Below are 27,408 nucleotides of genomic sequence, written 5' to 3' on the forward strand. Positions count from 1 at the left end.
GTCCACCTCTGTACCAAGAACGTAACTTCCCTTCTCATTTTGCCTTTCAGAATCTTCTTCTCTTTGTTTAAGTCTGAGCTTAGACGTAGCTCCTTCATAAAGACTTTCTTCAACTTCCCCAGCTGAATTGTTTTCTCCAACTTTGAATTTTACTAAAGCACTTGGTCTGGACTTCTCCCAGGCCCCTGTCTTATTATGTTATTATTATATACTCTGCCATGTGTAATAATAATGGCTAACATTTATAAAGCACTTGGTTTGCAAGACACTTTACAAATATTCTCTCATTTAATCCCACAACTCTGGAAGGGAGGTACTATTAATAGCCTCATTTTATAGATGGGGCAACTCAGGAGGACAGCCCTAGAGTGACTTATTCAGGGTCACTCAGATAGCGTTTGAGGGCTAGTTTTAAACTCAGGTGTTCCCCTGAATCCATGTCTAGCACCATATCTGCTGTGCTAAAAATGACAGTCACTTTGTGCCTTCGGAGATGGGCTTCATGAGTCACTGTGGCCAAAACCCTCCTCCAACACCTGGAGGCCAATCTCCTGGTGATGAACTGCTCTAAATAACTAGGGCCCAGGCACAAGAGACAGACTGGCCATGACCTGAAGGCTTGAGAATGAGAATTTCCCCTGGGCATGGAGGTGCCTCTTGAAAGACATGGAAGCCAGTTTGGTTGCTCCCCATATCCCTAGCACAGTTGGGTCTGACCTTCTGTAAGAGTTCATTCTTCTCAGGCAGGATTTCAAACACATTGATTTTACCTTGAAAGGGATAGCAGTTGTCCTCTGGGGAGGAGGAAGTTCAGTTAACTTAGACAGGCATGGCAGTCATCTCAGTCTGGTGGTGAAGGCCTGTTGCTGCAAACACATTGAACAAGCATTTATTAAGTGCCTATCATTCTCTAGGCACTGTTTGAGACACTGGGAATCCAGTAGAAGACAAAAGATCCTGCTCTCTAGGAACGCACTTAAGGCAAAGGAAGGTCAGTGTTTCATTCTGATTCTCCCTGTTTTAGGCCTAAACAAAACCAGGCAGGGGCTGTCGAAGATGCATACACGGGGGTGGGGGTAGGGAGGTGTTTGCTGTCTAGGAAAGACTCTAGGATTGCCTCATCAGTGCGTCTGGACACAGACATCCAACTGGGCCAAGGCTGCTTGGATTGGAGTGGAGCCGGGCAAATTCATGGAACCCCCAACTTCATGAGCAGGCCCCGAACAGAGGGCTTCCTTTCTGACTCATGGCCCCCCTCTATCACCTTAATTTCTTCTTATTTTGGGGATCCTTGGTGTGGAAACTAAAGAAGTGCGTCCCAACCCCTCCACATCTCAGGGGGTCCATCTCCCAATCTCCGATATCTCCTATCTTCCCAGGACGCTCAAGTCTTCCACCTTCCTCAGGCCCTTCCTCCTTGTGCCAGGCAGGGAAGTCATTTAACTTCTTTCTTTCTCAGTTTCCTCATCGGTAAACCTTCACAGACTGCTGTAAGGACTGCAAACTTTAAAGCGCGGGGCTTTAACAGCTCAAACTTTCAGAGGCCCTGGTAGGCATTAGCTACCAGCTGATGAGGAGGGCGGCCCACTTCCGAGCTCCGGATTGGGAAAGGCTTTCCACTGCCCTCCAACGCTGGAGCTGAGGGGGCTTGAGGGTTGTCCGGGGATCCTGCCCCGGAAGAGCGAGCTCTTACCGGAGGTCCAACCCAACGGGACTGGTGTAAAGCCTGCTACGTTTATTTTGTCCGTAAACCCGGTTATGGTTAAGAACAGGAAAGGAGAACCCGAGAGAAGTAAAACGGAGCCACGGCAGCCCGGGCTGGGACAGAAGCCGGCTCTCCGCGCGCCCCGCTCGGCCGGTCCCTAGGGGACGGCCCGCCGGTCACTCGGGGCATCTCTCGTGAGAACCTGGGTCAGGGTCACCCGGCTCTGCAGTGACCGCGGTCAGCCGCCGAGTGCGGGGCCGGCCCGGGGATCACCCCGCCCCCCCCCACCCCCGGGGCTCGCCGATGGACTACACCTGCAGCGCCCGGGGGAGGGGGGAGGGGAGAGGAGGGGAAGGCTCGGGGCGCTCAGCAGCCTCCCAGGAAGCCGGCCCCGGGTGCCCTTTCCCCGCCGTGGTTCGCCGCCCCTTGAGCATGGGGTCCACGGCTCTGTCCGGGTCTCTCTACTTGGGTCCGTCCGCCCCCGTGTGTGTGTCCGAGTGCCTGTCTGTCCGTCCGTCTGCTCTGCGTCCCCCGCCCGGGCCCAGGAGAAGCCCCTCGCACAGCCCCGGCCCCTTCAAGAGAGCAGGAGAAAAGCAAGGGGGGATGGGGGGACGGACGGACGTACCCGGAGACAGCCGCTGCAGCGGAACCCGCGGCCGGGCCAGGCCGACTTCCGGCAACGAGCGCGTGACGCCGGTGGCGGGCCACGTGACCTCTGCCTGCGCCACGCCCCCGGCGGCCCTGCGCGCGGCCTCGGCGGCCGAGGAGTGCGGGCGGGCGGGGGAGCACGCACTGGGGGCGGAGCACGTGCTGGTGGGGGGGGGGGGAAGGGGGGCGGAGCACGTGCTGGTGGGGGGGGGGAAGGGGGGCGGAGCACGTGCTGGGCCGTTTGGCTCTAAGGTGTGAGACGGTACCGGTACGCGGGCTTAGGCCCTGATCTCCTCACGTCCCTGTGTGGCACGTGCTGTACAATCACCCCGCCCCCCCCCGGTTTACAGGTGAGGAAACTGAGGCAGAGAGGAAGTGACCCGGCTAGGGTCACCCAGGTCCCAGCTGCTTACAGCTCCTCCCCTCAAGGAAAGACCACAGGTACATAACTAGTGTGATCAAAATGCGGTCCTGGGGCTGGGGGTAGGAGGGCGAGCGAGCCGGAAGACCTGGGTTCCGGCCCTGCCACAGGCACGTGATGGCGTGATGGCAGTTTTGCCCTCCGCACCGGTGGACCCCCCCAAGCTGCAGATGGAGAACGTTTCGCCCGAGCACTTTTCAAGGACAGTCTGGTCAATGAGTGGCAGCCCACGTGGCCTTCTGGGACGGAGAAGCGCCCGCTGTGCACCGGCTGGGGTGCCCAGCGCCGGGCATCGTATAAAAAGAGGCCGAGACCGTCTGGGCCCCGGAGGGGACAAGACCAAACAGTGGGGTGCGAGGCGGGCCCCTCGCGGATCGGGAGGAGAGACGCACGGACCTGGAGGGTGCCGGTGCCCGCTGCCCGCTGCCCGGCCCGCCTGTTTGTGCCGTGCGTGCGCCTTCGCCTTCCCCCGGCAGAAGACCAGAGGCCACGTGGTGGCAGGGCTGCTTGTTCCCTTGTAGCGAGGCCCTGGATTTGTTCATCGCCCTGCTCGCTCTAGATGTTTTGTCTTTTTGATGGAGGAAGGAGGAAGGTTGTGGGGTCTTGGGCGTGGCCCAGAAAGGGCTATGAGGGCGCAGATGGAGCTCCTCCACTACTGCCAGGGGCGAGTAGTGACCTGGTCACTCCCACGTTGGCCCCTGTTCTACCCACCTCCTTCTCCAATATGGCTCTACCAGAAGGGCCGGCAAGGGCAAAGTGGTGAAGTCGAGCGGGCGGTTTGTCTTGTACTGCCAGCTGTACTCTACCTGTTCCATTCCCTTTGTGCTTGGCACTGCCTATAGTGTAATTCATTTAGATGCCTCTGATGTTAAGTCAGAAAAATTATCCTTTTTTGCCCCCACTTCCCTCTCTTTTCCTCATCAAAATAGGAATTCTCTTAGTCCGGATCAGTTGACTAAAACTGAGCTACACCAAAATGTGAATGATTAATAATAGTTAAGTGAAAGAGTTTTTAAGCTGTTTTGAATCATGAAATCTTTAGAAATCTGGTGCCTCTTCTCAGAATAGTTTTTTTAAAAAACATAATAGAAGGAAATGCTAACTTTCAGTTAGAGCTTAGTGAAAATAAAGATGTGATTTTTTTCCCCCATTCAAGTTCACTGAACCACCTGTAATCTAACCACGGATGAGGGACCCCAGATTAAGTGTGTTACTTTTTCTGCTGTATTATGCCTAATAACAATAATAGTGATGATGATAATGATTGATAAGGTTTATAAAGGGCTTTACAAATATTATCTTATTTTATCCTCACAACAGCCCTGGGAGCTGGATGCTGTTATTAAGCCTGTTTTACAGATGAGCTAACTGAAGCAGACAGAGGTTAAGGGACTTGTTTAGAACCACACAAGCTAGTGTCTGAAGGCAGATTTGAACTCAGACTCCAGGTCTACCCCTGTGTTACCTTGTTGTCCTACTTTATCTTGGCAGTATTGGGTGCTTTTCTAGCTCAAAGAAATGTATCTTTAATTGTGGAATTTCATTTTGCTTGACAGTGAAGAATTTCAGGCAGGGGAGAAGAGAGATTTGGGAGCAGAAGAAGCCTTTTCCATGCCCTCTAACTCATATGTTGGAGGCAGTCATTTGACTGCACATCTGTGCATAAACTGGAGCCTCATCACTGCCTTTGTGGACAGTAGGGATCCAGACCACTGGGTAGGAAACCTAAATTTCAGGACCCAAGGGAGTCAAAAGACTATGTGAAAGTTGTATTGAGTCCATTATGAAATGAGATGCATAGTTGATATTTTCCAGAATTTTCCTGGTAAGTTGCAAATGTCCCTCTTCAGCCTGGTGCATATGCTGGGTTTCCTAGTGCATCATCTGTAAGGTGGGTGGTTGGATAGGACTTGAGTTTGTCAGTGCACCCTCACCCCCACTTGCCATGTGTCTCTGTGGCTCATAGCAGACATGTGACCCTGGCCCTGGCTACTGCAGAGCAGGTAGCTTTTTCCACCCACCCAACCAGAGCCAAGCAGGAATGGCACCCGACACAGCTGTTCCTACAAACTCACTCCAGCTGCTTGGTCACGTAGGCACCAGATGTGCTCTCATGTGCTCTCCAGATGTTCCAATCACAGAGGACACCCCAGCTGTTTCCGTCACACTCTCAAGTTCCATTCTTCATACTCATGCTTCTTGGATGGTTGAAATGCTGAGCTTCAGCCAGGGAGGGTCTTAGAAAATCTGGCATGCAGAGATTGTGTTTGCATAATGCATTTCTTTTTTCTGGTTATGTTTTCCTTTTAGCAAAGTCTTTTTTTTTGTAGTAGAGGCCCTACCAAATAGAAGCCTCACATTGAAGAACCTAGTTTTTCATATTCCCTAATTCTGATCGAGAGATTTGTCCTAAATTTGACCATTTTTCTGAGAAGACTTCCAAAGCTATACCTCTCAGCCCTTCTCCTTCTGACATCTTTGATCTCAGTTATTCTTGCTGTGGTGTATAATTAATTCTTCCTCCCCTTTGACTCTTCTCATGATAATTCACTTTGTGATGCTCAAGAGTGTTAGGGGATTTCGAGCTGGAGGGGTCCAGTAGCAGTGGGAAGAGAAACAGGTGAGGTTTTCTCTGTGACCAAGGGAGAAAAAAAAAAAAAGGAATGAAATGAGGAGCTTGTAATTAAAACCTTTTCCTTCAAAGGGTTTATTGCAACTGGAAGTTTTGGCCTCCTTACCTCCTGTTACGACACCCCAACACAAGCTTATCTGAGCTGGTCTAAGGGCTCACGTTGTTTCTATGGGAAATGCATTCCAGATGCAAACTTTTCCATCTTATTTGGGGGATGTCTGACAATTGTGGACTGCCTGTACCCCTGCCCCTGTGAATTAAGGTAATTAGCCTTGTTGTCCAGAATGCTACTAGCCCAGAGAACCTTTGAGTGTTTGGCTTTTTTCAGGAGCTGGAAGGCTTAAGGTAATAAAGATAGATTGCATATGGCCAATTATTCATTGTGTTGTAACCTGACTTTGTTGGAGCACCTTGGCTCCCTTTGACCTCATGGGAAGACTTGATTCTACTTCCATGGCTCTGATTGATCTCAAAACCTCACTTACATGCCTGAATTCGAAGGAGACCCAGTGGAACTGACCTTTGATTTTGTCATTCCCATTGTAGAAGGGCCGATAAGGAGAATCCATGCCACAGAAGGCTTAAACCTTGTGGATGCAGAAAGTGTCAATCAGGTAATCAACAGACTTTCACTAAGTGTCTAATAGATGCCAGATACCATACTAGGCACAGGGGAGATAATAAAAATGACATCATCCCTGCTTCCAGGGAGTTTATGGTTATATCAGTGGAGACAGCAGTTGCAGATATATCTATATAGAATAAGTACAAAATAAATGAAGACAAGGGAGTTAGGGGCTCTTGCTGTTGAGAGATCAGGAAAGGCTTCATGTAGAAGGGGGTACTTGAGGTTTCTGTGAAGTGGCTCAGAGGAGGGAAGGACAGGGCATGGGGCCCAGATGGAGATGGGCTGCCATATGTGGGCCAGTTTGGCAGAATTGTAGAGTGTGGGAAGGAAGTGTGAGAATTATAGAGTGTATCAACAGAAGAATTGATATTTTAGCTAAAAGGTAACAGTACTACTGTTCTTGTCTGAGTAACTCTGGATCGGCACAGTCCAATGTGTTTTTGGCATCTGTGGGGAGTAGGGAGAAGCCTGAGGTAGGAAACTAAAGAGGCCATTGTGAGAGCCCAGGTGGGAGGCAGTGAAGACTGAGCTGTGGTTGTGGCTAGGTGAGAGACAGCAGTGACAGAAAGGACAAATTGATTGGCTGTGTGGTTTGAGGGACAGTGATGAGGTAAGCACCATGCTGATGGTCCAAACAAGGAATCCTGGGAGAATATTGCTATCCTCAGTAGAAATGGGGAAATGCAGTCCAGGGGTGGGTTTGGGATGAAGAGAAGGACTTATGTTTTGGGTTTGTTGAGACCTGCTGGAGAGAACTGATTGTTAAATTTTCAGTGGGAACATTTGTACCTTGAAAATTGGCAAATACTACAGATCAGGGCTTACTGTTGTTTTGTTGATTGCCTAGACTTATGAGAGTAAAGGAGAAAAGTTTAATAACAAGATTAAATCTAAAAAGTGTATTGTCTCTACTACCCCCGTTCCCCACCAAGAGCCAGTTGTTAAACACTTACCAGCACACCCTTGGATGATCTGGGAGTCATCAACAGAGAGATCATAAATAAACCTATGGAAACTGATGAGGTCATGAAGAGAGGACAGAGAGAAGACAGATTGGCCCAGGACAGAACCTTGGGTACACTGACAGGGGGCTTGCAATGGATGATGAGTCAATAAAGGAGACTAGAGGTGGCTCATAGGTAGGAGAGAACTAGGAAAAAGCAATGTCACCAAATCCAGAGAAGATGGAGGAGAGACTGGACAACAGCGTCAAGTGTGGCAGAGGGGTCAAGAAGGATGAGGACACAGAAAACGCTTTTCAGATTTGGGACTTTAAAGATTGTCCAAAACTTGGGAGAGAGAAGCTTCATTTGAATGACGAAATTGTGAGCAAAGGGTTAAGTGAACAAGAATTCCTTCTCTAGCTCATGTTTGAAGGCCTCTGGTCCTCTCTTCTGTGACTAGTGGGCCTATTACTAACAACAGTAACTGCAGAAAGAATTAGAACAATTAATACACAGGAAAAAAAACAGTTGTTACATTCAAGCAAAAAGTAATTAATTTTTTTAAAAAGAAAGAAATATATAATGTCAACTAACTTTTGTTTTTTTAATTAGGGACAGGGAGCTTAGAATCATAGAATACATGGAAAAAACCTTGGAGATTACCTTGTGCAGACCTCAGGTTATTGATGAGAAAACTGAAAGCCAGAAAAGTAAAAGACATAAAACTTTATTCAATAAATACAACTAAACCACACTAAATTTGAGTTCTATATAATGACCAGTTAAGGAACTGGAGAGAAGAAAGGGGAAAGATAGGAAAAAGAGGAGAAAGAATAAAAGCAAAGATGGAAATAGAAAGAAAAGATGAAAAGAAAAAGGCAAGCTGAAGGAGGGAGGAAGAAATAGAGAATATCAGTAGCTTGACCTAGAAATGCCACTACTAGGTCTTTTTCCAAAGATGATTAGGAAAAAAGGAAAAGAACCTAAAATATTTATAGCAGTTCTGTGGTGGCAAAGAACTGGAAATTGTGGGGATGCCTGTCAGTTGGAGAATGACTGAACGAGTTGTGGTATATCATCCTGATGGAATACTGCTGTTATAAAAGTTGATGAGCTCAGTGATTTTAGAAAAAACATGGATACACTTGCACAAAATAATGAAGAGTGAAATGAACAGACTCAAGAGAACGTTGTATATAGTAACAGCAATATTGTTTTAAGAGCAACTTTGAGCAAAAAAATAATTTGACTATAATAAATACCCAAATTAACTACAAAGCATATATGAAGGAAGATGCTATCTGCATCCAGAGAAAGATCTGAAAAATAGAAGCACAGACAAAATGATTTTACATATATATATGTGTATATATTTATATACACACACATTTACACATATTTGTGTCTAATAGTAGCCATCTCTAGGGGAGGAGGTGGGGTGAGGGAAGAAAAAAGAAAAAAAGAAATTTACATGATAACTTTAGTATATATTTATAAGGAATAGGAAGTTGTACATAATAGATTTGTGTTTTCATATTCAATCATCTTTTTTTCTACCATGTTATAGAAATGCTTGTTTTATTTCATAAATTAAAAATAAGATAAATTTAAAAAAGAGAATATCAATAGCAGCCTCTGTGATGGATATGTAGGAGGCAAATTACTTCCCTGCTCTCCTGTTCATTTGCATTGTGGGCATTGAAGGAAGTTATTATTAGCCTTTTCTGTGTTTTAAAATTGTAATTACTTCAACTGAAGTTTAAAGATGGTCATTTTGTATGGGGTAATGTTAATGCTTGAGTGGAACCATAGGGGAATTGTTTGACATCCACCATGATAGAGTGGGATGTGTGCTAGTCATACAGTGAGCACTGTGACTCAAAGCTTGGATCTACCACTTAGTAGCTGTGTGACTTTGGGCAAGTCACCTAGCTTCTCTGAACCTCTGTCTCATCATCTGCAAAATGATAGGGATGGATTAGATTATCTTCTAGGTCTCTAAGCCGTTTAAATCTTTTCTTTATTTCATGGGTTACAGTGGAAAAAAAATTTCATCTCCAGGTGGGCAGCCAACTAGAGATAGACCTTTCTATGAATAGCGAGGTTGGTCCTTAGAAAACAAGATGTTTGTCACTAGGGCTGTATTTAAAACCTGTGTATATGGTAGGAGTGTTCAGAATTATACTCTGGCATAAATTAGGAGAGTCTGGGATCACCTCCATGCCTTGAGGAAGCATTGAACCTCCATGGAACAAATTATATAGATTAGGAAAATGAAGACTGAAAATTCTCCTTTTTTATTAAGTCCTGTGTGTAATTTTATTTCCTAGTGTGACATGGGGGTTAAGGTCTGACTGGGTTGGTGCAGGCTTCTTTAAACTTACCAGGAGACTATAGCCACATGGGCTATGTGGGTCAGCCTCCTGGAAGCACATGATGCAGGTCCCCCTGTCTAGTGCCCATTGGAGAGCTCAGCCTTACAGCAGCTCTAATATCTGCGCTGTCCACTAGAGGGCACTCAAAGCCAAAGTGGTCTCAGTAGCAGTCAGAGCTGCTTCTGCCTATTGCTTTCTAAGACAAAAGTAGCATTTACCCCTTGTGCATGAAATCCTCATGATTTCTAATTTACCATATGAAGATATTAAATATAGAATTGCTACATTTTCTTGGCTCTGCCCCCATCCTTTGGAATAATTCATCTCTAAGATTCTACCTTCTGTAGCTAGTGGATTCAGACACATTGCCTATAGATTACTGCAATTTTAGTATACATGAAATGAATGTACAAATACAACCAACTCCCCTATATCCCATTGAAATATAGATCACATTTTTACTTTCCTATCCTCCATTGGCTCTTCTGTCCTAGGAAATCCCTTATGCACTCCTGTAGCTCAGAACTCTCCCACTGTTTTCCAGTGACTAAAGATTATAATGAATCCAAGAATCTTACTGACTCAGCCAGTCAGATCACTAAGCAGGATTCAGTTGAGTTTGTGGTTTATAGCAGGCTCTGAATGATAGCTGATCATAGCATGCTGTCCCTTAGCAGCCAGTCTTGGCCCCACATAATGACTACAAATGCCTCTCCTGCTGTGTAGATACAATCTCAGCTCCAAAAGTGGATTCTCCATGCTGCCTGTAAGTCCTGAGAGAGACTATAAATTATAGCCAACGTTTTTTACTATGTCCTAGCTTCAGAGGGAATTAACATTACCTCCCATGTAGTTCCTTCATGATAGGAAAAGGCCGAGAATAATCTCTATTTTGCTTTCCCTCTTTCCCTCTGAATTGTCCAGGCCTGTGGGAAACTCAAAAAGTACAGAAGTGAAGGAAAAATTTCCAGAGATTACCACAATTATCCTCATGTAAAAAATCCCTATTTAGGATTAGGAGCTATAAGTCACATGACATCTCCCCCAGTGGTTAACAGAGTCTATATGTAGTAGATGCCCAAAAAGTATTTATTGAAACATTTCTCAAAAAACTTTGAAACATGATTTAAACAATGCATATAACATGCAGTTTATCATAAGATAACCAATACTATGGAAAGGAGAACTTTTCTGGAATTAAAATGCTTATTTATAACAAATGTCAATAAAAATTATTGTTTATTATATGCCCCTATCTTGTTTGTGGCACTCTGCCTTGCTTATCTACACTTAGTCCTGATTCTGTATAAATTCATAATATTTGGTGAGAATTTTTTTTTTATTTAACTTTTAACATTTATTTTCACAACATTTTGGGTTACAAATTTTCTCCCCTTTTATCCCCCCCCCCCCCCAAACCCAAGCATTCTAATTGCCCCTGTGACCAATCTGCTCTCTCTTCTATCCTCCCTCTCTGCCCTTGTCTCCGTCTTCTCTTTTGTCCTGTAGGGCCAGATAGCTTTCTTGACCCCTTAACCTGTATTTCTTATTTCCCAGTGGTAAGAACATTACATTTGATCCTAACACTTTGAGTTCCAACTTCTTTAGCTCCCTCCCTCCCCACCCCTTCCCTTTGGAAGGTAAGCAATTCAATATAGGCCAAATCTGTGTAGTTTTGCAAAAGATTTCCATACTAGTTGTGTTGTATAGGACTAACTATATTTCCCTCCATCCTATCCTGACCCCCATTACTTCTATTCTCTTATGATCCTTTCCCTCCCCATGAGTGTCAACCTCGGATTGCATTCTCCTCCCCATGCCCTCCCCTCCATCCTCCCCCCAACCCTGCTTGTGCCCCTGTCCCCCACTCTCCTGTATTATGAGATAGGTTTTCCTATCAAAATGAGTGTGCATTTTATTCTTTCTTTTAGTGGAATGTGATGAGAGTAGACCTCATGTTTTTCTCTTGCCTCCCCTCTTTATCCCTCCACTAATAAGTCTTTTGCTTGCCTCTTTTATGAGAGATAATTTGCCCCATTCAACTTCTCCCTTTCTCCTCCCAATATTTCTCTCTCACTGCTTGATTTCATTTTTTTTTTTAAGATATGATCCCATCCTCTTCAATTCACTCTGTGCACTCTGTCTCTATGTATGTGTGCGTGTGTGCATGTGTGTGTGTGTGTACTCCCACCCAGTACCCAGATACTGAAATGTTTCAAGAGTTACAAATATTGTCTTTCCATGTAGGAATGTAAACAGTTCAACTTTAGTAAGTCCCTTATGACTTCTCTTTGCTGTTCACCTTTTCATGGTTCTCTTCATTCTTGTGTTAGAAAGTCAAATTTTCTTTTCAGCGCTGGTCTTTTCATCAAGAATGCTTGAAAATCCTCTATTTCATTGAAAGACCATTTTTTCTCCTGAAGTATTATACTCAGTTTTGCTGGGTAGGTGATTCCTGGTTTTAGTCCTAGTTCCTTTGACTTCTGGAATATCCTATTCCATTCCCTTCGATCCCTTAATGTAGAGGGTGCTAGATCTTGTGTTATCCTGATTGTATTTCCACAATACTTGAATTGTTTCTTTCTAGCTGCTTGCAATATTTTCTCTTTCACCTGGGAGTTCTGGAATTTGGCCACAATGTTCCTAGGAGTTTCTCTTTTTGGATCTCTTTCATGCGGTGTTCTGCAGATTCCTTGAATATTTATTTTGCCCTCTGGTTCTAGAATCTCAGGGCAGTTTTCCTTGATAATTTCATGGAAGATGATGTCTAGGCTCTTCTCTTGATCATGGTTTTCAGGTAGTCCCAGAATTTTTACATTGTCTCTCCTGATTCTATTTTCCAGGTCAGTTGCTTTTCCAATAAGATATTTCATATTATCTTCCTTTTTTTCGAATCTGCACGCTATGTTCTGTGATATCTGTCTTTCTCATAAAGTCCTTAGCCTCCATCTGAACCATTCCAGTTTTGAAAGATCTATTTTCTTCAGTGAGCTTTTGAATCTCCTTTTCCATTTGGCTAATTCTGCTTTTGAAAGCATTCTTCTCCTCATTGGCTTTTTGAACCTCTTTTGCCAATTGAGTTAGGCTAGTTTTCAAGGTGTTAATTTCTTCAACATTTTTTTGGTTCTCCTTTAGCAGGGAGCTGATCTGCCTTTCATGCTTCTCTTTCATCCCTCTCATTTCTCTTCCCAGTTTTTCCTCCACCTCTCCAACTTGACTTTCAAAATTCTTTTTGAGTTCTTCCATGGCCTGAGCCCATTGGGTGGGCTGGGACACAGAATCCTTGATTCCTGTGTCTTTGCCTGATGGTAAGCATTGTTCTTCCTCGTCAGAAAGGAAGGGAGGAGGTGTCTTTTCTCCGAGAAAGTACCCTTCAATAGTTTTATTTCTTTTCCCTTTTCTGGGCATTCTCCCCAGCCAGTGGCTTGACCTCTGAATATTCTCCTCACACCCACCTCGCCTCCTGGTCCTCCCAGCCAGCGTTTTGGGACTGAGATTCAAATGCTGCTTCCCGCCTTAGGGCTTTTGGCGGGGGCAGGGCTGCTATTCAGTGTGAGAATTAAGTTCAGATGGTCAGGTTGGGGCAGGGCCACCTCTCAGGCCCAGTTCCCTCAGGGGGTTTATGCACAGACCTTCCACAATGGATCCAGGCTCCCGCCCATTTGGGGAGCCCCTGTCTGCAGCCGCCTCTCAGCTTCTATCTCCAGGGGGGGGGGGAACCGAGCCATGGGGGCACCCCACTCCCCTCTCGACCCGCCAAAGAGACTCTCTCACCGACCCTCGTCACCTGTTGGTGGGGGGGGGGTTGTGCCGCCACTGGAGATCCCGCCCCTAAAGCCTGCTCGGATCTCTACCTCTCGGAGCCGTGGCCGCCGCAGGTCCGGGCTGGGCTCCGTGTCTGCAGCGCGACGGACCTTTTGCGAGAGGTTTGCAGGTCCCTCTGTGGGTCGAGGGACCCTAGTGGCCGCAGGATATCTCATCCCCGTAGCCCGTTTGGATCTTTTCCTCACCGTGTCGCGGCCGCTGCAGGGCTGCACTCAGCTCCCAGTCCCGGCGCCCAGTCCGCAGTGCGAAGGACCCCCCGCGAGAGGTTTGCAGGTCTCTCCGGAACAGAAATCTCCCTCGCTCCAATATTCCGTGGTGTCTAGGTGCAGAATTCACCGTGGGTTGGTCCCCTCTAGCCGTTCTGTGGGTTGTGAGTTCGGAGCTATGTGTATGTGCGTCTTTCTACTCCGCCATCTTGGCTCCGCCCCCCGAGAATTTTTTTTAATGGAGGAAAATATCTTTAAGTAATAACTTCTAGTTTAAAAAACTTTTCAGGAATAACTAATTATTATAGTAATTAAATACTATTCACACTTATTCAGTAATTTTAATAAATTGCCAGAGACTTAGATGCTTGATGGCAGCAGTGTACAAGGGAAATATTATGCTTTGGAATACATTGCTAGACCAGACATTTCTTTCCTTTATATTTTTTCTCAGTTACATGTAAAAACAATTTTTAACATTCATTTTTTAAAAAAAATTTGAGTTCTAAACTCTCTCCCTCCTTCTTTCTCCTCCTCCCTCCTTAAGAAGGCAAGCAATTTGCTGTAGACTATATGTGTGCAGTCATGCAAAACATTTCCATATTAGCCATGTAGAAAAATACATTTCAAAAGATACTCATATGTATGTTTATACATATATCTCTCTTGTTTCCACTGATGCAAACTGAAACCCCTATAAACCTTAGAGATTTCATCACTTTTTGTGGCCAAAATAATTCATCACCTTGTGTCTGATCTTCTGGTGATAAGTTCTCCAAGCTTACCTAACATCCAGGTCTTCCTTAGTTTTAAGTAAAATTTACATCTCAGATAATTTTGCCTGAGTCAAGAATCTGTGAAGCAATTTTAATTTGACTACCAATCTGCTGGAAAGTCCATTATCCCAGGACTGATCCCCAGGGACTTCTGTACCATAGCAGCATATGTATCCCAGCAGGGCACCACAATAGGACCACAGTTCTCAGTAAATACTAGAACAGGACAAGCCGGTCCTGATCCAGTGACTACAGGATTTGCCTAGAACAGGCCATATATTACTCATCTCACCGGGAAAGAAGATACACATAAACATCAGGTCAGTGTGCCATGGATGACTGGACCTTGTCAAGAATAGTTTCTCTCAAATGCCCAGAGTAACAATAGTTTAAGAAAACTTCAGTAAATTTGGTGTGGTCATAGAATGACAATCAACAGTGGTTGGAACCCATAGACTGGCTTTTACAGGCAGAAGATAGATTCTTAACACAAAAAGGTATTTTCACATGGGGGATTTGTATCTTTGTGGCTGTCTTTGGAGTTCTTGAACAGGTTTTGTCTGTTCCTGGACAAAATTTTCAAAACCTTGCTATCTAAAGAAAGTGTTTGTATTGTATATAAAAATAAACCTTTATTAGCGTGATAGTGTTTTTAGTATAGAACACTAAGTAGTCATTTGTTGATGTAAGGTTCCCTATATATCACTTAGGAAAAATTACATGGCACTCAGAGGAATTGGGCTTGTTCTGACTTTTCCAATATAGTGCATTTCTTTTAGACTCAAACTATTAACTTGTGGACATTGGGCCTAGGGGCTTGAACTAATTAGCTTTATTTATTGCTAATTTGCTTTCCTGCTATTACGAATCCAGTTCACTATCCAGGGGCTGCATGCTTGGATGGATTCAAGATGGCAAGGAGGCCCTGGCATCCTCTCTTCTGGCATCTGCAGCTTTGAACTTGCTTTGACTTTCAGGCCCCAGGGCTCTGTCATCACTTGAATAGGCTGATTCTTCTTGATGTTCTCTGTGCCTGGTTTGTGAACTGCCAGTGAGTTTGTAGTCAGGCTCTCTTGCATTCTTCTCCCCTCTCCCCCCTTGCCCAAGTAGCATACCTTTTAGTACAAACCAAGCTGTTTACTTTAAAGGTCCTGGAGCAAAAGTGAACCCTGAGAGGTGGAGGCGTTAGGGATTGCAGCCTCAGACAGCTGGAATAGGTTACCTGTTTCACTGAATCAGGCGCCAGTGTTGTCTGGTTTCAAACTCTTCTGATCTTTTACCTTGAGGAGTCTCATCAGGGAAAAGGAACCCAGCACAATACTGTCTCTTAGGTTACACCAAATGTTCTGCACTGTGCTGTTTCTGTGGGATGAAATTGGCTTCAGTAATGTGGGCTGATGACTGCCTTGGGGGCTTCTCACAAAAACCAGACGCCTATCTTACCAGGCCATGATCCAGAGTAGAAAAAATGTAAGTCAACAGAAACTTGTATGCATAAGACTGGGATTAGTGTCAGTCACAGCTAGAGCTCAGTTAATAGGGAGCAGTTAGAATAACCCAGGTGCACTTGTTAATAAATGTTTTGAGTGATAGACATTCTATTTTGGTGTACAGGGCAATAATTCTACGTTCTTGTCTTGAATTTCTGCTACGCTAGTTTCACCAATGAAAGATAGTTCTCTTTCTATAAAAATTAGAGTATAAGTAACTTTGTGTCTGGTTAAAGTATTTGTTCTCTTGTAGGTCAGATTGGAAGAAGCCAGTGACAGCTAGGAATCTTGTTCTTGCCAGGGAGTGTCTACTCTACCAAATATCAAGAAAAAATTCTTTTATGGAAATTCTGTCTCCTGAGAAAAATTCCATTACACCTTGACAAAGTGGATGTAGAAATAGGTTTATTTTAGGTTAGTTTTTATGGTGATGTTTCCAGAACTATGCTGTCTTTGTATAGAAACCGTATGAAATAGCCTGCATGGAGTTTGAAGGATAACTGAAATCCTGTGTGGATAGATCATGTGGTTAAGAGATAGTGTTAAGGACAGAGGATTTCTACACTCTTTAGACTGTGGTCCATAGGGTGGTGGCCTTTGATTAGGGCACATCAAATTCTCTCTAGTTCTTAGTTTTACAGATTCAATTTCTAGGGAGCACATTTGGAATTACCAGACTTAGAATATTATTAGGCAATGGAGAATATCAAACATAAAGTTTTTTTAAAAGGTGATTTGAAATGTGTTCTCTCAGGTTGAAGGCAGTTTCCTAACAATTCAATTAATTGATAATCAAATTGAGAATGCTGACTTTTAAAATTGTCTTCATACATGTGGTCAACAACCAATGATTAGCAAATATGACTTCTGTCTAAACTTGTGGCAAGACTCCATGTCATCATTGTGGAAGCTATCAAATTAAAAAACCAAGTAGTAACACATTTTAAGACTGAGGAAGGCATAAATAAAAATTCTCATATATGTCCTCATCCATGTTTCCCCACAAAATGCTCAAAGGACAGAAAGTTGAATATTCCATTTTTTATTACTTCCAAAATATTACTTCAAAATATAAAATACCTCATGGACCCAAATTCTTTGCAGTCATCAGACTCATATAATCCTTAATAAAATCTGTTTTCTGGAAGAAAATATTAACACCTGTAAAATTCCCCCTCACATTGAAGAGACTTTCTATGGGAGGTGTCACTTGGACTCTCTCCTTTGCCAACTTCCAGACTAATAGAACTTTGAAAGTTTATTTTTGCTTCTTCTGAAAATATAATTTAATACACAACATTTACAACATGAAAACCAGAAATACTTGCACTATAATAATTATAATATTAGTGATGCAAGGAAATAAGGAAGGCTTGGGCTGACTTGGGGTTTGGATTAGTAGACCCCTTTTCCTCTTCTAAATCACTGGAACAATGGACGGAGTATAAGCCCCATGGGGGTTCGGTACACCTTAAAGCTTCAGGTCATCAATATAGTCTCCTAGCAATTTCTCCCTAGCACAGGGAGGAGGAAGTGCTATAAACTCACGTCAAGTATGCTCAAATCCTCTTTCAGTTCTCATACACACACAGATCATCCTTTCATCAGCAGGGACACTTTGAATGAAAGGGGAACTAATGGCGCTCTTTTGGTTTGGCTTGGTTTTGGAGCCTGTGTTCATATGCTTGTTCTACAAGTTGCTACCTGTGTGACCTTATTCACTTAACCTATTTACGAATCATTTCCTCATTTATAAAATGTTGGGATTGAAAAAAATATCTAATATCACTTCCAGTTCTAAATCTTTGATACTATGATCCTTTACCTAGAAACAGCTAGGTAGTACAGTGGATCAAGTGCTGGTCAAATTACTTAATGTTTGCCTCAGTTTTCCTCAGTTGTAAAATGGGCATGATAACAAGGCCTACCTCCCAAGGTAGTTGTGAAGATTAAATGGGTTATTTGTAAAGCACTTAGCACAGTACCTGGCACACAGTAGGCACTTAATAAATTATTTTCTTCCTCTCCTCCTTGGTGTTAAATGGCATTTACAAGTATTTATCTATTCCTCCCTTTTCTCAGAACAAACAAAACCTTGTTAAGCTCAGTCACCTAGTAATAAACTGTCAGCAAATAAGGCAGTAGGAGAAGCACTATTGCATGAAAATAGAAAGCAGGTAGGATGCCATGGCTAGGTCTACCATTCACTAAGCATTACCTAGAGGTGTGAAAAAATTTAATTACCATCACTTTGGTACTGATTTGAAATACTTATCAGGAGATACTACTCAGAACTAAGCTAAGGAGGCAGGAGCAGATGTCTCTATTTATGACAGAGGTAGAATCTTTCATAGGCATTTCATAATTCTTCCAAGCACTGACATATTCTAATTTGTATTATGTATGATTCCCTTTCTGCAGTATAAACTCCTTGAGGGGAGAACCATAGCATGGGGTCATAGAAAGAGGACTGACCCAGGAGTTACAATAGGTGGGTCAGAGGTATAGCTCCCACCTTTTGTCAGTGGTGTGACCTTGGGCACTTGACCTTTTTGAGACTTGGCTTTCTCAACTATAAAATGATATTTGATCCATCTCACCTTAGGGGTTTTTGTGAGCACAAGTTTTATAAGGCATTAAGCCTTAGGTCAGAGAGCTATTACTTTGTTTACCCTCACTCAAAATGTGGCCCATAACCACTAGTGTCTCCTGACTCTGAGTGTCACTTGTCCAGGTCCTCCTGTACCTCTTCCACAAGAGGCCCATCTGAGTGCAAAGGGGCTTTCTCTGGATTCTTTGATAAGACTGAGATACTAATGGAGCATAGAGATGCTCTCCTGTTTATTCTTTCCCTCTCTGTATGATGAGCCCACTTTATTTTCTTTTCAAATCATGCAACTTTCTGGTGTTAGCTTTACAGACAGGAGGTTTTTAATGGTCTGAATTGAATGGAAGGTCATTCTTTTTCTTCCTGTATTAAAAGGGACATTGCAGATCCAGCCACAATATTTGAAAACACATTCACTACCTTGCATTTTGGAGCAGTGAGATACGGAATGAACCTCAGTTACAAGGAAATACCAGTGCTTTGCTTCATCTGAAAGAAGGGATCAAGTAGTGGTAGCAAGTATGTTGTGGATAAGGTGAAAGCCCCTAGTTTCAAGTGTTCTTCAGTTCTAAAGGTGATGTACTAGCATCTGAATTGGGGAGAGTGGACCCTGAGGTGATATCTGGAATCTAAGAGCATCAATGCTCTTCACAAACCCTTCTTGGTCATAACATCTCAGGCTAGTGATTTATCTGAAAACACAATTTAATCTTGTGGAAGAGTTCCTTATTGAGGCAGTGTGGCACAGTGGAAGGAACACTTCACATAAAAGTCAAGATCATACTGTTATCATCATGGTTCTCTCACTTACGAGCTGTGTGACCATGGCCAAGTTATTTGACTTCTCTGAGTTCACTTACATCTGTGAAATAGGTATAGTAATGTCGGTACTACTCATGTCACAGGATTCTTATGGGGAAAAAAAGGCTTTGTATACCTTCAGATGCTCTATGAGAGTGATTTATTATTATTCATTAAGGAGGCTCATTGACAGAGCTAGAAGAGATCTATCTATGCAAGAGTAATTTTCATGATAGGATATATTTGTACTTTTTGTAAGGAGACAGCTGATAAATGGCAGTATTAATACATATGGTTGTGATTCTAACTGTCCATTTTGTTTGTTTCTTCTTGAGTTTTAGAAAAAATCAGATTCCTTATTTGAGAGCTGCTTTTCGTGGAAAATAATCATAGAATCCTGAAGTTGAAGGGATAGCATTGAGACCCTCTGCTCAACTCTATTCAAAGCAGGAGTTTCTTTGATGACACCCATAACAAGCCCAGTCTTCTTGTTTTTCAAACGCTTAGTATGAATGCTTCTGCTGTTACAAAACAGTTGTGATAGCCTAAGAAATTAACAGATTCTTACAATAACTCACATTTACATGGTGCTTTTAAACTTTACAAAGTACTTTTCTCATAACAACCTGAGAGGTAAGTAGTGCAAATATTATTAACCCCATTTTGCAAATGAGGCAACTGAGGCTCAGAGACTTGCCCAGGGTCACATGACTAGTAAGCCAGGGTTTAAATCCTGCTCTCCCTTGACTCCACAAAAAAGCCAACTCAACAAAGAATACATCAGTCTTAAAGGGGAAGGGTTGGTAGGTCCACAGACTAGGGGAAGGCAGAGAAAAGTACCTGCAGAGGTGGGCTGGTGGAATTTGAAAGAAAGTATGATTGCTAGGAAAGAATTGTTAAAGCAGATATTAGGACAGCTAGTGAGTTGGTGGAGTGGGGGAGAACTGAGGTGCTAGATGGAGATTTGGGCAGTTTGAAAAAGCTATTATTATATAAAAAGTACATACTCCAGATTCTGGGTTTCTATTTTTACTCTGTCTTTGAGGGGCTATTGAATGACATTTCAAGTATCTGAAAGGTTCTTTTGTACATCTGCTCTCCCCCTTGCATTCTATTCTCTTCATAAATAATTGCCCTTTTCCAATAAAAGACTGAAGAATTTACTTCTATCAATAAACTTTGAAGGTGAAGCCATGGGTAGTCTCAACATAAGCAATGTGGGTTCTTGGTGCCTGTTGACATAACATAATTAATATCTACACTTTTATTTATGTATTTGACATGTAACCAACCCATGGTGATCATTAAGTGAATGCTAATACCAATGACTAGGTTCCCAAACTTCCACTCTGCCCCCTTTCCTCCTTTGACACAACCACAACTTTAGTGCAGGCCCTCATTATGTCTCCCCTGGACTACCACAATAGCTGCTGATGGGTCTACCTGCCCTGATCCAATCCATCCTCATTCAGTGATTTTCCTATAGTGCAGGTCCAATCATGTCACCCCTCCTACTCAAAAAATCCAGTGGCTGTTGCTTCCTGGAACAAATAAAAAATGTTCTGTTTGGCATTTAAACCCTTCATACCTCATCCCCCTCCTACCTTTCCAATCTTATTACAATTTACTTCCCAACTTGTACTCTTCTGTCTGGTGACACCAGTATCGTGACCCTCCCACAAACAAGATGTACCATCTCTTGACTCTAGTTATTCTGACTGATCCTCAAGCTTGGAATATTCTTCCTCCTCTGCTCTGACTACTGACTTCTGACTAGCTCCCTTTAAGAGCCAACTAAAATCCCATCTTCTGCAGAAAGCTTTTCCTCACCCCTCTTAATTCCAGTGCCTTCCTTCAGTTAATTATTTCCTACTTATCCTGTTTAGAGCTTGTTTTATATATATTTGTTTGTCATCTCCCCCCTTAGATTGTAAGCTTCTCGAGGGCAAGAACTATCTTTTGCCTCTTTTTGTATCCCTAACCCTTTAGCATAGTGCCTGGCACATAGAAGGCATTTAATAAATGTTTACTGATTGATTGGAAGGAATCTTAGAGGTCCTCTATGGTAAATCTTTACCCCATAGTCCTCAAGAGGTCTGCTGTTTCACAGTATGACAGAGAGAGCTAATAATTTTTATGTAGTTTTGGGATTCAGGTTGAAGACTTGTATCCTCAAACAGTCTCATTCTCACAGTAGGGTCTGGGGCTCTTGAGACCATGTGCCACATGGGCCCAGAATAAATTGGAATGGGGGAATAGTAGTTATAATTTTTTAAGTACATCTTAGTTCAGTATTTCAGCCCTTTTTGCCTCTGTCCTAGCTATTTCTTATCCTGGACAGTGGTAGCATTTTGTTTTTGTTTGTTTGTTTGTTGATTTGAAATGAATGAGAAAAGCTGAGCATCCAGATGTTGGATGTGATCTCTAGAAAAATAGGAGAATCACTTCTCAGACATATTCCCTCCAACCTGCTTAGGAGCAAAAAGGAAAAAGAAGATTGAAGGAACAGGAAACAACTCTGCCAAATGTTCTAATTTTATAATATTCATTTTTATCTTCTCAGTTAAGTATTTCCTCAAGACAATGTATTAAGCTTGCTAAAAGTAATTAATTGCTATTTACCCCCTTAGTCCCTTCCATGTAAGTTGTTTTGATGAAAACAGACTTGGACAAGCATGTTGCTTAGCTCTTTTGTGTTATGGTCTTTCCATGTGTCTCCACTCTCTGGGTTATACTGGAAACATGCCTTGTGGTACTTGCCACGAGTGGCTTTATTTTTACAACTGCCTTAAAAACACAATCATCTCAGGACTTTGGGTACCAGCATCCCTTGGACAAAGTTCAAGGCAAGTTTCATTTATATTGAATTACAATATAATAAATTTTATATTTTTTGATGTTTTTTCAAACACTTGTCAAACACTAAATCAGATGACCACTTCTGGTGACTCATATGGGCACACATTTAGTTTTAGTGTAAGGAAAAACTTTTATAATTAGAGCTGTCCAAAAGTGAAATAGGCTGGATATCCAGACTCAAGGTCTTCAAGCAGAGTTTGGATAGCCACTTGTTTGTATGTTGTGGTGGGAATTTTTTTTTTATTTTGGGGGGATTTGGGTTGAACTTCTAACTCTGAAATTCTGTTTATTTTATAGAAAATAGTGTGATAATGTTAAGTATCTTCTGTTTGGCACTTAAAGCCCTTCATAATTTGACATCAATTCACTTTTCTAGTCACACACACATTATGCATGACTCCCCTTAATGCACACACTATAATCCAGTTAAAACAGCCTTCTTACTCAGGCTCATACATGGTACTCCATTTCCATTCTCAGTGACTTTATAATGGCTGTCCCCAGTGAGTGGAATGCCCTCCCTCTTTACCACCACAATTTCCTTCAAGACTGAAATCAAGAACTCACGTGAAACTCTACCTCTTACATGAGACCTTTTCTGATCTTCCCCAGCTGCTAGCATCCTCCCTTACCCCATCAACTTGTACCTATTTTGTATACGCCTGTGTATTGGACATACGTGCACATTCTCTTCTCAAGTAGAATGGAAGCTTCTTGAAGGCAGGGTCTGTTTCACTTTTGTGTTTATATCCCTGGCACTTAGTACAGTGCTTAATAAATGCCCATTGTTTAGTGGTGGTTGGATTTCTTTATCTTTATTCTCCAAGAAGCAGCAAATTATGCTGGCATTTGGGGCCCCCAAAGAAAAAAAATCCAGAAAGCCATGTAATCCTTTGTATTAAAAATGTATCATTCTCTAGCTCTAGAAGTATTTCCATGAAGGAGGGTGGGGAAGGAAGAATAGGCAGGAAGTGGCATTTAGGGTTACACTCTACTGCCTTCTGCATTTTATGTAGACCAGATTATATATGGTTCACTGAATAGGTGCCTAACCTTTACTGAATGGGTGTCTTCTGTGAAGGAGGGGATCCAGCTGCATGGCCATTAACATAAATGAAGATTTCTGCCATAGAGTAGAAACAACAATGGCTTTGGAGAGCTTATTCACTCTGCCAGTTAGTTATTAACTGTGTGTCCTTGGGCAAATCCTTCCCTCTCTGAGCCTCAATTTCAACCTGGACAAGGTCTCTAAGGTCGCTTCCAACTTGTCATTGTGAGGAAATGGAGCGGATGCCATGACTGTCTGATTGTTCTCTTGTGCTTCTTTCCTCGACAAGGCCTAGAAGTTTTCCGGGGACTTATTTGAAGTGCTCTCCTAGACAGAACACAGACTGGCTCTCTGGCTGCCTGCAGCAGAATGTGCTCGTTGAGTTTCTGCATCAGGAACGTGATAAATCCTAGTCCTGCCTACTTCTTACAAGGCTGTTGAGAAGAACTTCAAAGTTGTATTTCAATGGGAGTTGTTCTTATTATTGTTACCACTTTTCTTCCTCTCAGTTTTTATATCCTTTTTTCCGCTCTTTCTCTTTTCTCCTTTCCTTTTCACTCTCTGAATCTGCTAGTTGCTTTCCTTTCCGTCCTGAAACAGGACTTTGCTGTACTCTAACATACTACAGAAGGTATCTTGAAGGATGATCAAGGAGTTGTGCCCTCTGCTCTTTCTTTCTTGTCTTAAGGAAGTTGTCTGTTTGAACAAAAGGTTTCCATCTTCAGTCTCTAGCTTTCACTCCAGTCCCATAATTCTGGCTGTCTGTTGATATCTCTTGTGGGATTCTAACACCTAAAACTAAAGCATGTAAAAAAACTGAGCTCAAATGTTTCTTTAGGCTCCCATAAGTGATTCGCCACTCCCAGAGTAATGAAAGCTTCACTGCTAATATTCAGTGTCCACACATTTCTCTAGGATCAGAACATTTGCTTTACTCTACAACCACTGTCAGTGTGTCATGTTAGATCTTCTGTTCTGTTTCTCAGATCTGCCCCTTCTCATTGTTCTCTTGGTTATAAATTTAGTCCAGATACCTAATGTACCTAATAAGCATTGTTGCAACAGCATTTTAGTCACCCAGAATCTTAGCTTTTCTCCTTCTATTTTCTCCTATAAACAGCAGCAAAAATTATTTTCCATTTCAGTCTTGTCACTCCATTGCTCTAAAGCCTACATTGGTAGTGACTTCTCAAGTAAAATGGAAATCGTAATCATGGAGCTATAATAGGTCCCTTACCAATTGCTCCTAATTCCTCTAAATTGTACTCAGTTTGCTATACTCTGGGTGATACTTTTCATTTCCCTGCCCAACCAAAGTTATTTAACAGTTTGCCCAAATTCCTCCCTGAGGCTTTGTTTGTACTTGTCATTTTCTTCATCTTCCATAAATGTGTCTTCTTTTCCATGATTTACTAGAACTTCACTTCTCTCTCCCTAAACGTGTTGCTTAAAGCCTAGTTTGCATGGCCAAGTTAGCCAAGCTACGCTCAATGGATCTGGCTATTTCATATGGACCAATAGGCAGATCCCATTGTTTACTATTCCATTAAGTGGGAAGATGGTAGAAAATACCGAACTGAGTTTTAACCTTCTGAGATAATGTTGATTTACTCCTTCCATGAAGTTTTCCCTATTTAACCTTACCTTGCTTAGCCCCACTCAATACTCTGCTGAGATCCTTCCCACCCTTCAAGACCCAACTCAGATGCCATCTCCTTGACCCTCCCTTTCCCCACCAGAACTTGGAGAAATTTCTCCCTCTTTAGTATCATGATTGTAACTTTTTAATGGACTTAGCACATTCTAAAGTATCTGTGCCTCTTTGTCATTTTTCTTACTAGATTATAAATGCCTGGAGGTTTGGGATCATTTATTATACATCTATCCTAGAGTCTTGGACAGTATCATACACCTAGAGCTCATTAAATGTTGGTGAATTGGACCAAGCCCTCCTCAGGGCTCATCTCTCTCTGATCAGTTAATATTAGTACTGTATGTTTTGTTTTTGTTATTTGTGTTCTCGCCTATTTGAACTTAATATTAGTCATATTTCCCCACTGGCTTAAGAGCTACTTGCAGGAAGGAATGGTGAAGGGATATTTTTTTCTTTTCTTGATCATTCTCCACAGATTCATTGTTCTCTACTTGATATATGTTGTCCAAATAATATTCAGCCTCGGGAGGAATTGGATTTGGGGTCAATATTTCAAAATTTGGGCTTAGCTACAGCTCTACATCTTAAGAGTTTGGACCCCAGAAACTGAGCAAATAAGTAATGTCAGTGTCACAGATGCATATACATACACATTGATATCAGTTGGACAAGGCTTATCCACCAGGCCCTGAACTGACTCCCTCACCCTATCACCTAAAGAGGGGTAACAGTACATAGAAACCCAGAGCAGCAGCAGATAACAGCAAAAGGTGAGGTGCTTAGAATTAGCTCTGGGCTCTAGCAAGTCCTCTCTTCCCTTTCTTTTCTCTCTTCCTGATGGGCAGCAACAGAAGTGTGAGATTTTGTTGTCAGGTAGATGGGCAGCCAGAACAGGAAGGCATTTGGTGACATTTCGCCCTGGAGGGTGAGTGCCTGCTTATTTTTAGGTGCAGATTCATTCATTCATACATCCATCTACCCATACATACATATGCACACATATTTATGTATTTGTCTTTTGCAAGTATTTTATATATATATACGTATGATGTATGTATGCATACGTTTTCACTCCATGGAACTTAAGATCTTCTTGGAAAGGTCTAGGCTGTGTCCAGCAGGACTTGGAAGCAGGGTTTCTTTTAGTCTGCTTTAAGAAGATATTTGTCAATGAAAAAAGGATACTGTTAAGTCTGAAGAATTAAAACAGGTCCAGCAGGTCCATCACTGGCACACAAATGTGAAGAAGGCCTATCTATACCGGCAGGCCAGAGCATTGACATTCTTGACTACATAAAAACCCATGGTTACTGGTGGGATAACCAGTGTTCGGCCAGCTCGAAGGGGTCGGGGCTTCAAGTCTGGCAGAGTTCCATCATCCACCATCATCAAAGGCTGGCCATTGAGCTGTACTGACCTATAGGGAGGAAAAACAATCGATGGTTGATTTCACAGAAGTCCAGTTAAACTGTTTAGCCCGTTTGTTCCCAGACAGTTTGCTTTATTGTACTTCACATAGTGCTATGTATACAGTGGCACTTACTATTTGTTGAATGAATGATTCATTCAGTCAGAGGAGCTCTGTTTGCCAGTCTCTTTGGGTAACTTAATACATTTTACAGATGAGAAAACAAAGTGATGTTTCTCATGAGCTTTATTAAGAATCTATTTTGTATTAACCCCTGTGCTAGGCAATGTGGCAATACAAAGGCAAATGATATATCTTTTCTGCCACAAAGTAGTTTATAATCTAGTAAGGGTACAAATAAATACAATACAAAATAGAACGTGATTGGTATAGGGGTAGTTACAAACACAGTGCTAGGAGAGAGCTGAGGAGGAAGAGGGAATCACTTCTGACTACAAGGTTCAGGGAGAGCTTAATGGAGGCAAAGGAACTGGAAGGAGGCCTGGAAGAATTTCATCAAGCAGAGATAATGTGGAATGAGTGCATATGAGCAGAGGTGTAACTAAGATTCTTTCCTGTGGGGCACAAATAGTGAGGCTGGGCAGTGGTAGAAGTGCAAAGGACAGTCTATCTCCAGATCTATAGATAACAGTAATATCAGGAGAGGCAGTCGCAGCCCGAGGGAGATTTGTGAGAAGATGAGCTCTGGAGGCATTTTAGTGACAAGACTCTGGGGATGGTGGCAAAAGAGTGGAACTATGTCTCATGGTATAGGCCTACAGAGGACTTCAAAATACAAGGATGATGGTTTATTGACCATCAAAAGGAGGAATTAAACCCCCTATGATGTTGACACTCTGAGACAGAGTTCTGATTGCCTCACCCTAGTTATAACTCTGTATTTTGGGTATAGGTAAAAATATAGGGAAATGCACAGCAATGGAACATGATGGGGATCAGTTCCAGGGTTGGCAAGTAGTCTAGTTTGACAAGACCAGACTATACCTATAAAGGATTACTGTGAGATAAGGCTGGGCAGATAGGTTGGAGTTCGGGCTTTATCTGGAATATAATGGGGAACACTGAAGGCTTTTTGAGTACAACAATAGTATAAACAAATCTCTCCACTGAGATTACTCTGGCAGAGTTTTTTAAGAATCTAGTAAACAGACAGACCATCTTTCGAAACAGTCATATCACTTCTTTAGAATTGTTTCAACCAAGTGTGATAGTTGATAAAGGTTTTTATTGCCATTACTATGTGTTCTGGTCAGTTTTTTTTTTTCTCCAGTAACAAGGTAATTGGTGATAATGTCCATGGGGAATGAAGTTTGTGGGGTTTTTTGTATTAATGAACTGTCTAAGTGATAAAAAGTTTGA

The 27,408-nt window shown here is 42.6% G+C and overlaps 2 protein-coding genes and 1 long non-coding RNA gene across 9 annotated transcripts in view; 1 reads left to right on the forward strand and 2 right to left on the reverse strand.

Annotated features, from left to right (window-relative positions):
- HPS1 (HPS1 biogenesis of lysosomal organelles complex 3 subunit 1) overlaps positions 1-2,442 on the reverse strand; it is a 35,234-nt gene extending 32,792 nt beyond the window's left edge. For 2 of the 4 annotated variants that reach the window (XM_072626935.1, XM_072626946.1), the window contains exons 1-2: positions 2,331-2,437; positions 771-866 (exon numbers count right to left, since the gene is read on the reverse strand). The gene's annotated coding sequence lies outside the window, so the exon portion shown is untranslated. Of the gene's footprint in view, positions 1-770; positions 867-2,330 lie in introns of all 4 variants that reach the window. The other 2 variants (XM_072626938.1, XM_072626957.1) reach the window with 2 other exon arrangements.
- A 107-nt stretch (positions 2,443-2,549) lies between these two features.
- LOC140516058 (uncharacterized) overlaps positions 2,550-27,408 on the forward strand; it is a 74,742-nt gene continuing 49,883 nt past the window's right edge. Inside the window, exons 1-2 of one of the 3 annotated variants that reach the window (XR_011971255.1) lie at positions 2,550-2,794; positions 5,953-6,020. This is a non-coding gene — a long non-coding RNA (uncharacterized lncRNA). The remainder of the gene's footprint in view (positions 2,795-5,952; positions 6,021-27,408) is intronic. The other 2 variants (XR_011971253.1, XR_011971258.1) reach the window with 2 other exon arrangements.
- The window catches only part of HPSE2 (heparanase 2 (inactive)), a 724,961-nt gene continuing 714,229 nt past the window's right edge, over positions 16,677-27,408 (reverse strand). For both annotated transcript variants that reach the window (XM_072626990.1, XM_072626982.1), the window contains one exon: positions 16,677-26,037. In XM_072626990.1, the coding sequence (XP_072483091.1) occupies positions 25,872-26,037 (166 nt within the window). In that variant the 3' untranslated portion in view covers positions 16,677-25,871. The remainder of the gene's footprint in view (positions 26,038-27,408) is intronic.

The sequence above is a fragment of the Notamacropus eugenii genome, chromosome 1, assembly GCF_028372415.1.
Source record: "Notamacropus eugenii isolate mMacEug1 chromosome 1, mMacEug1.pri_v2, whole genome shotgun sequence".
Taxonomy (NCBI): Eukaryota; Metazoa; Chordata; class Mammalia; order Diprotodontia; family Macropodidae; genus Notamacropus; species Notamacropus eugenii.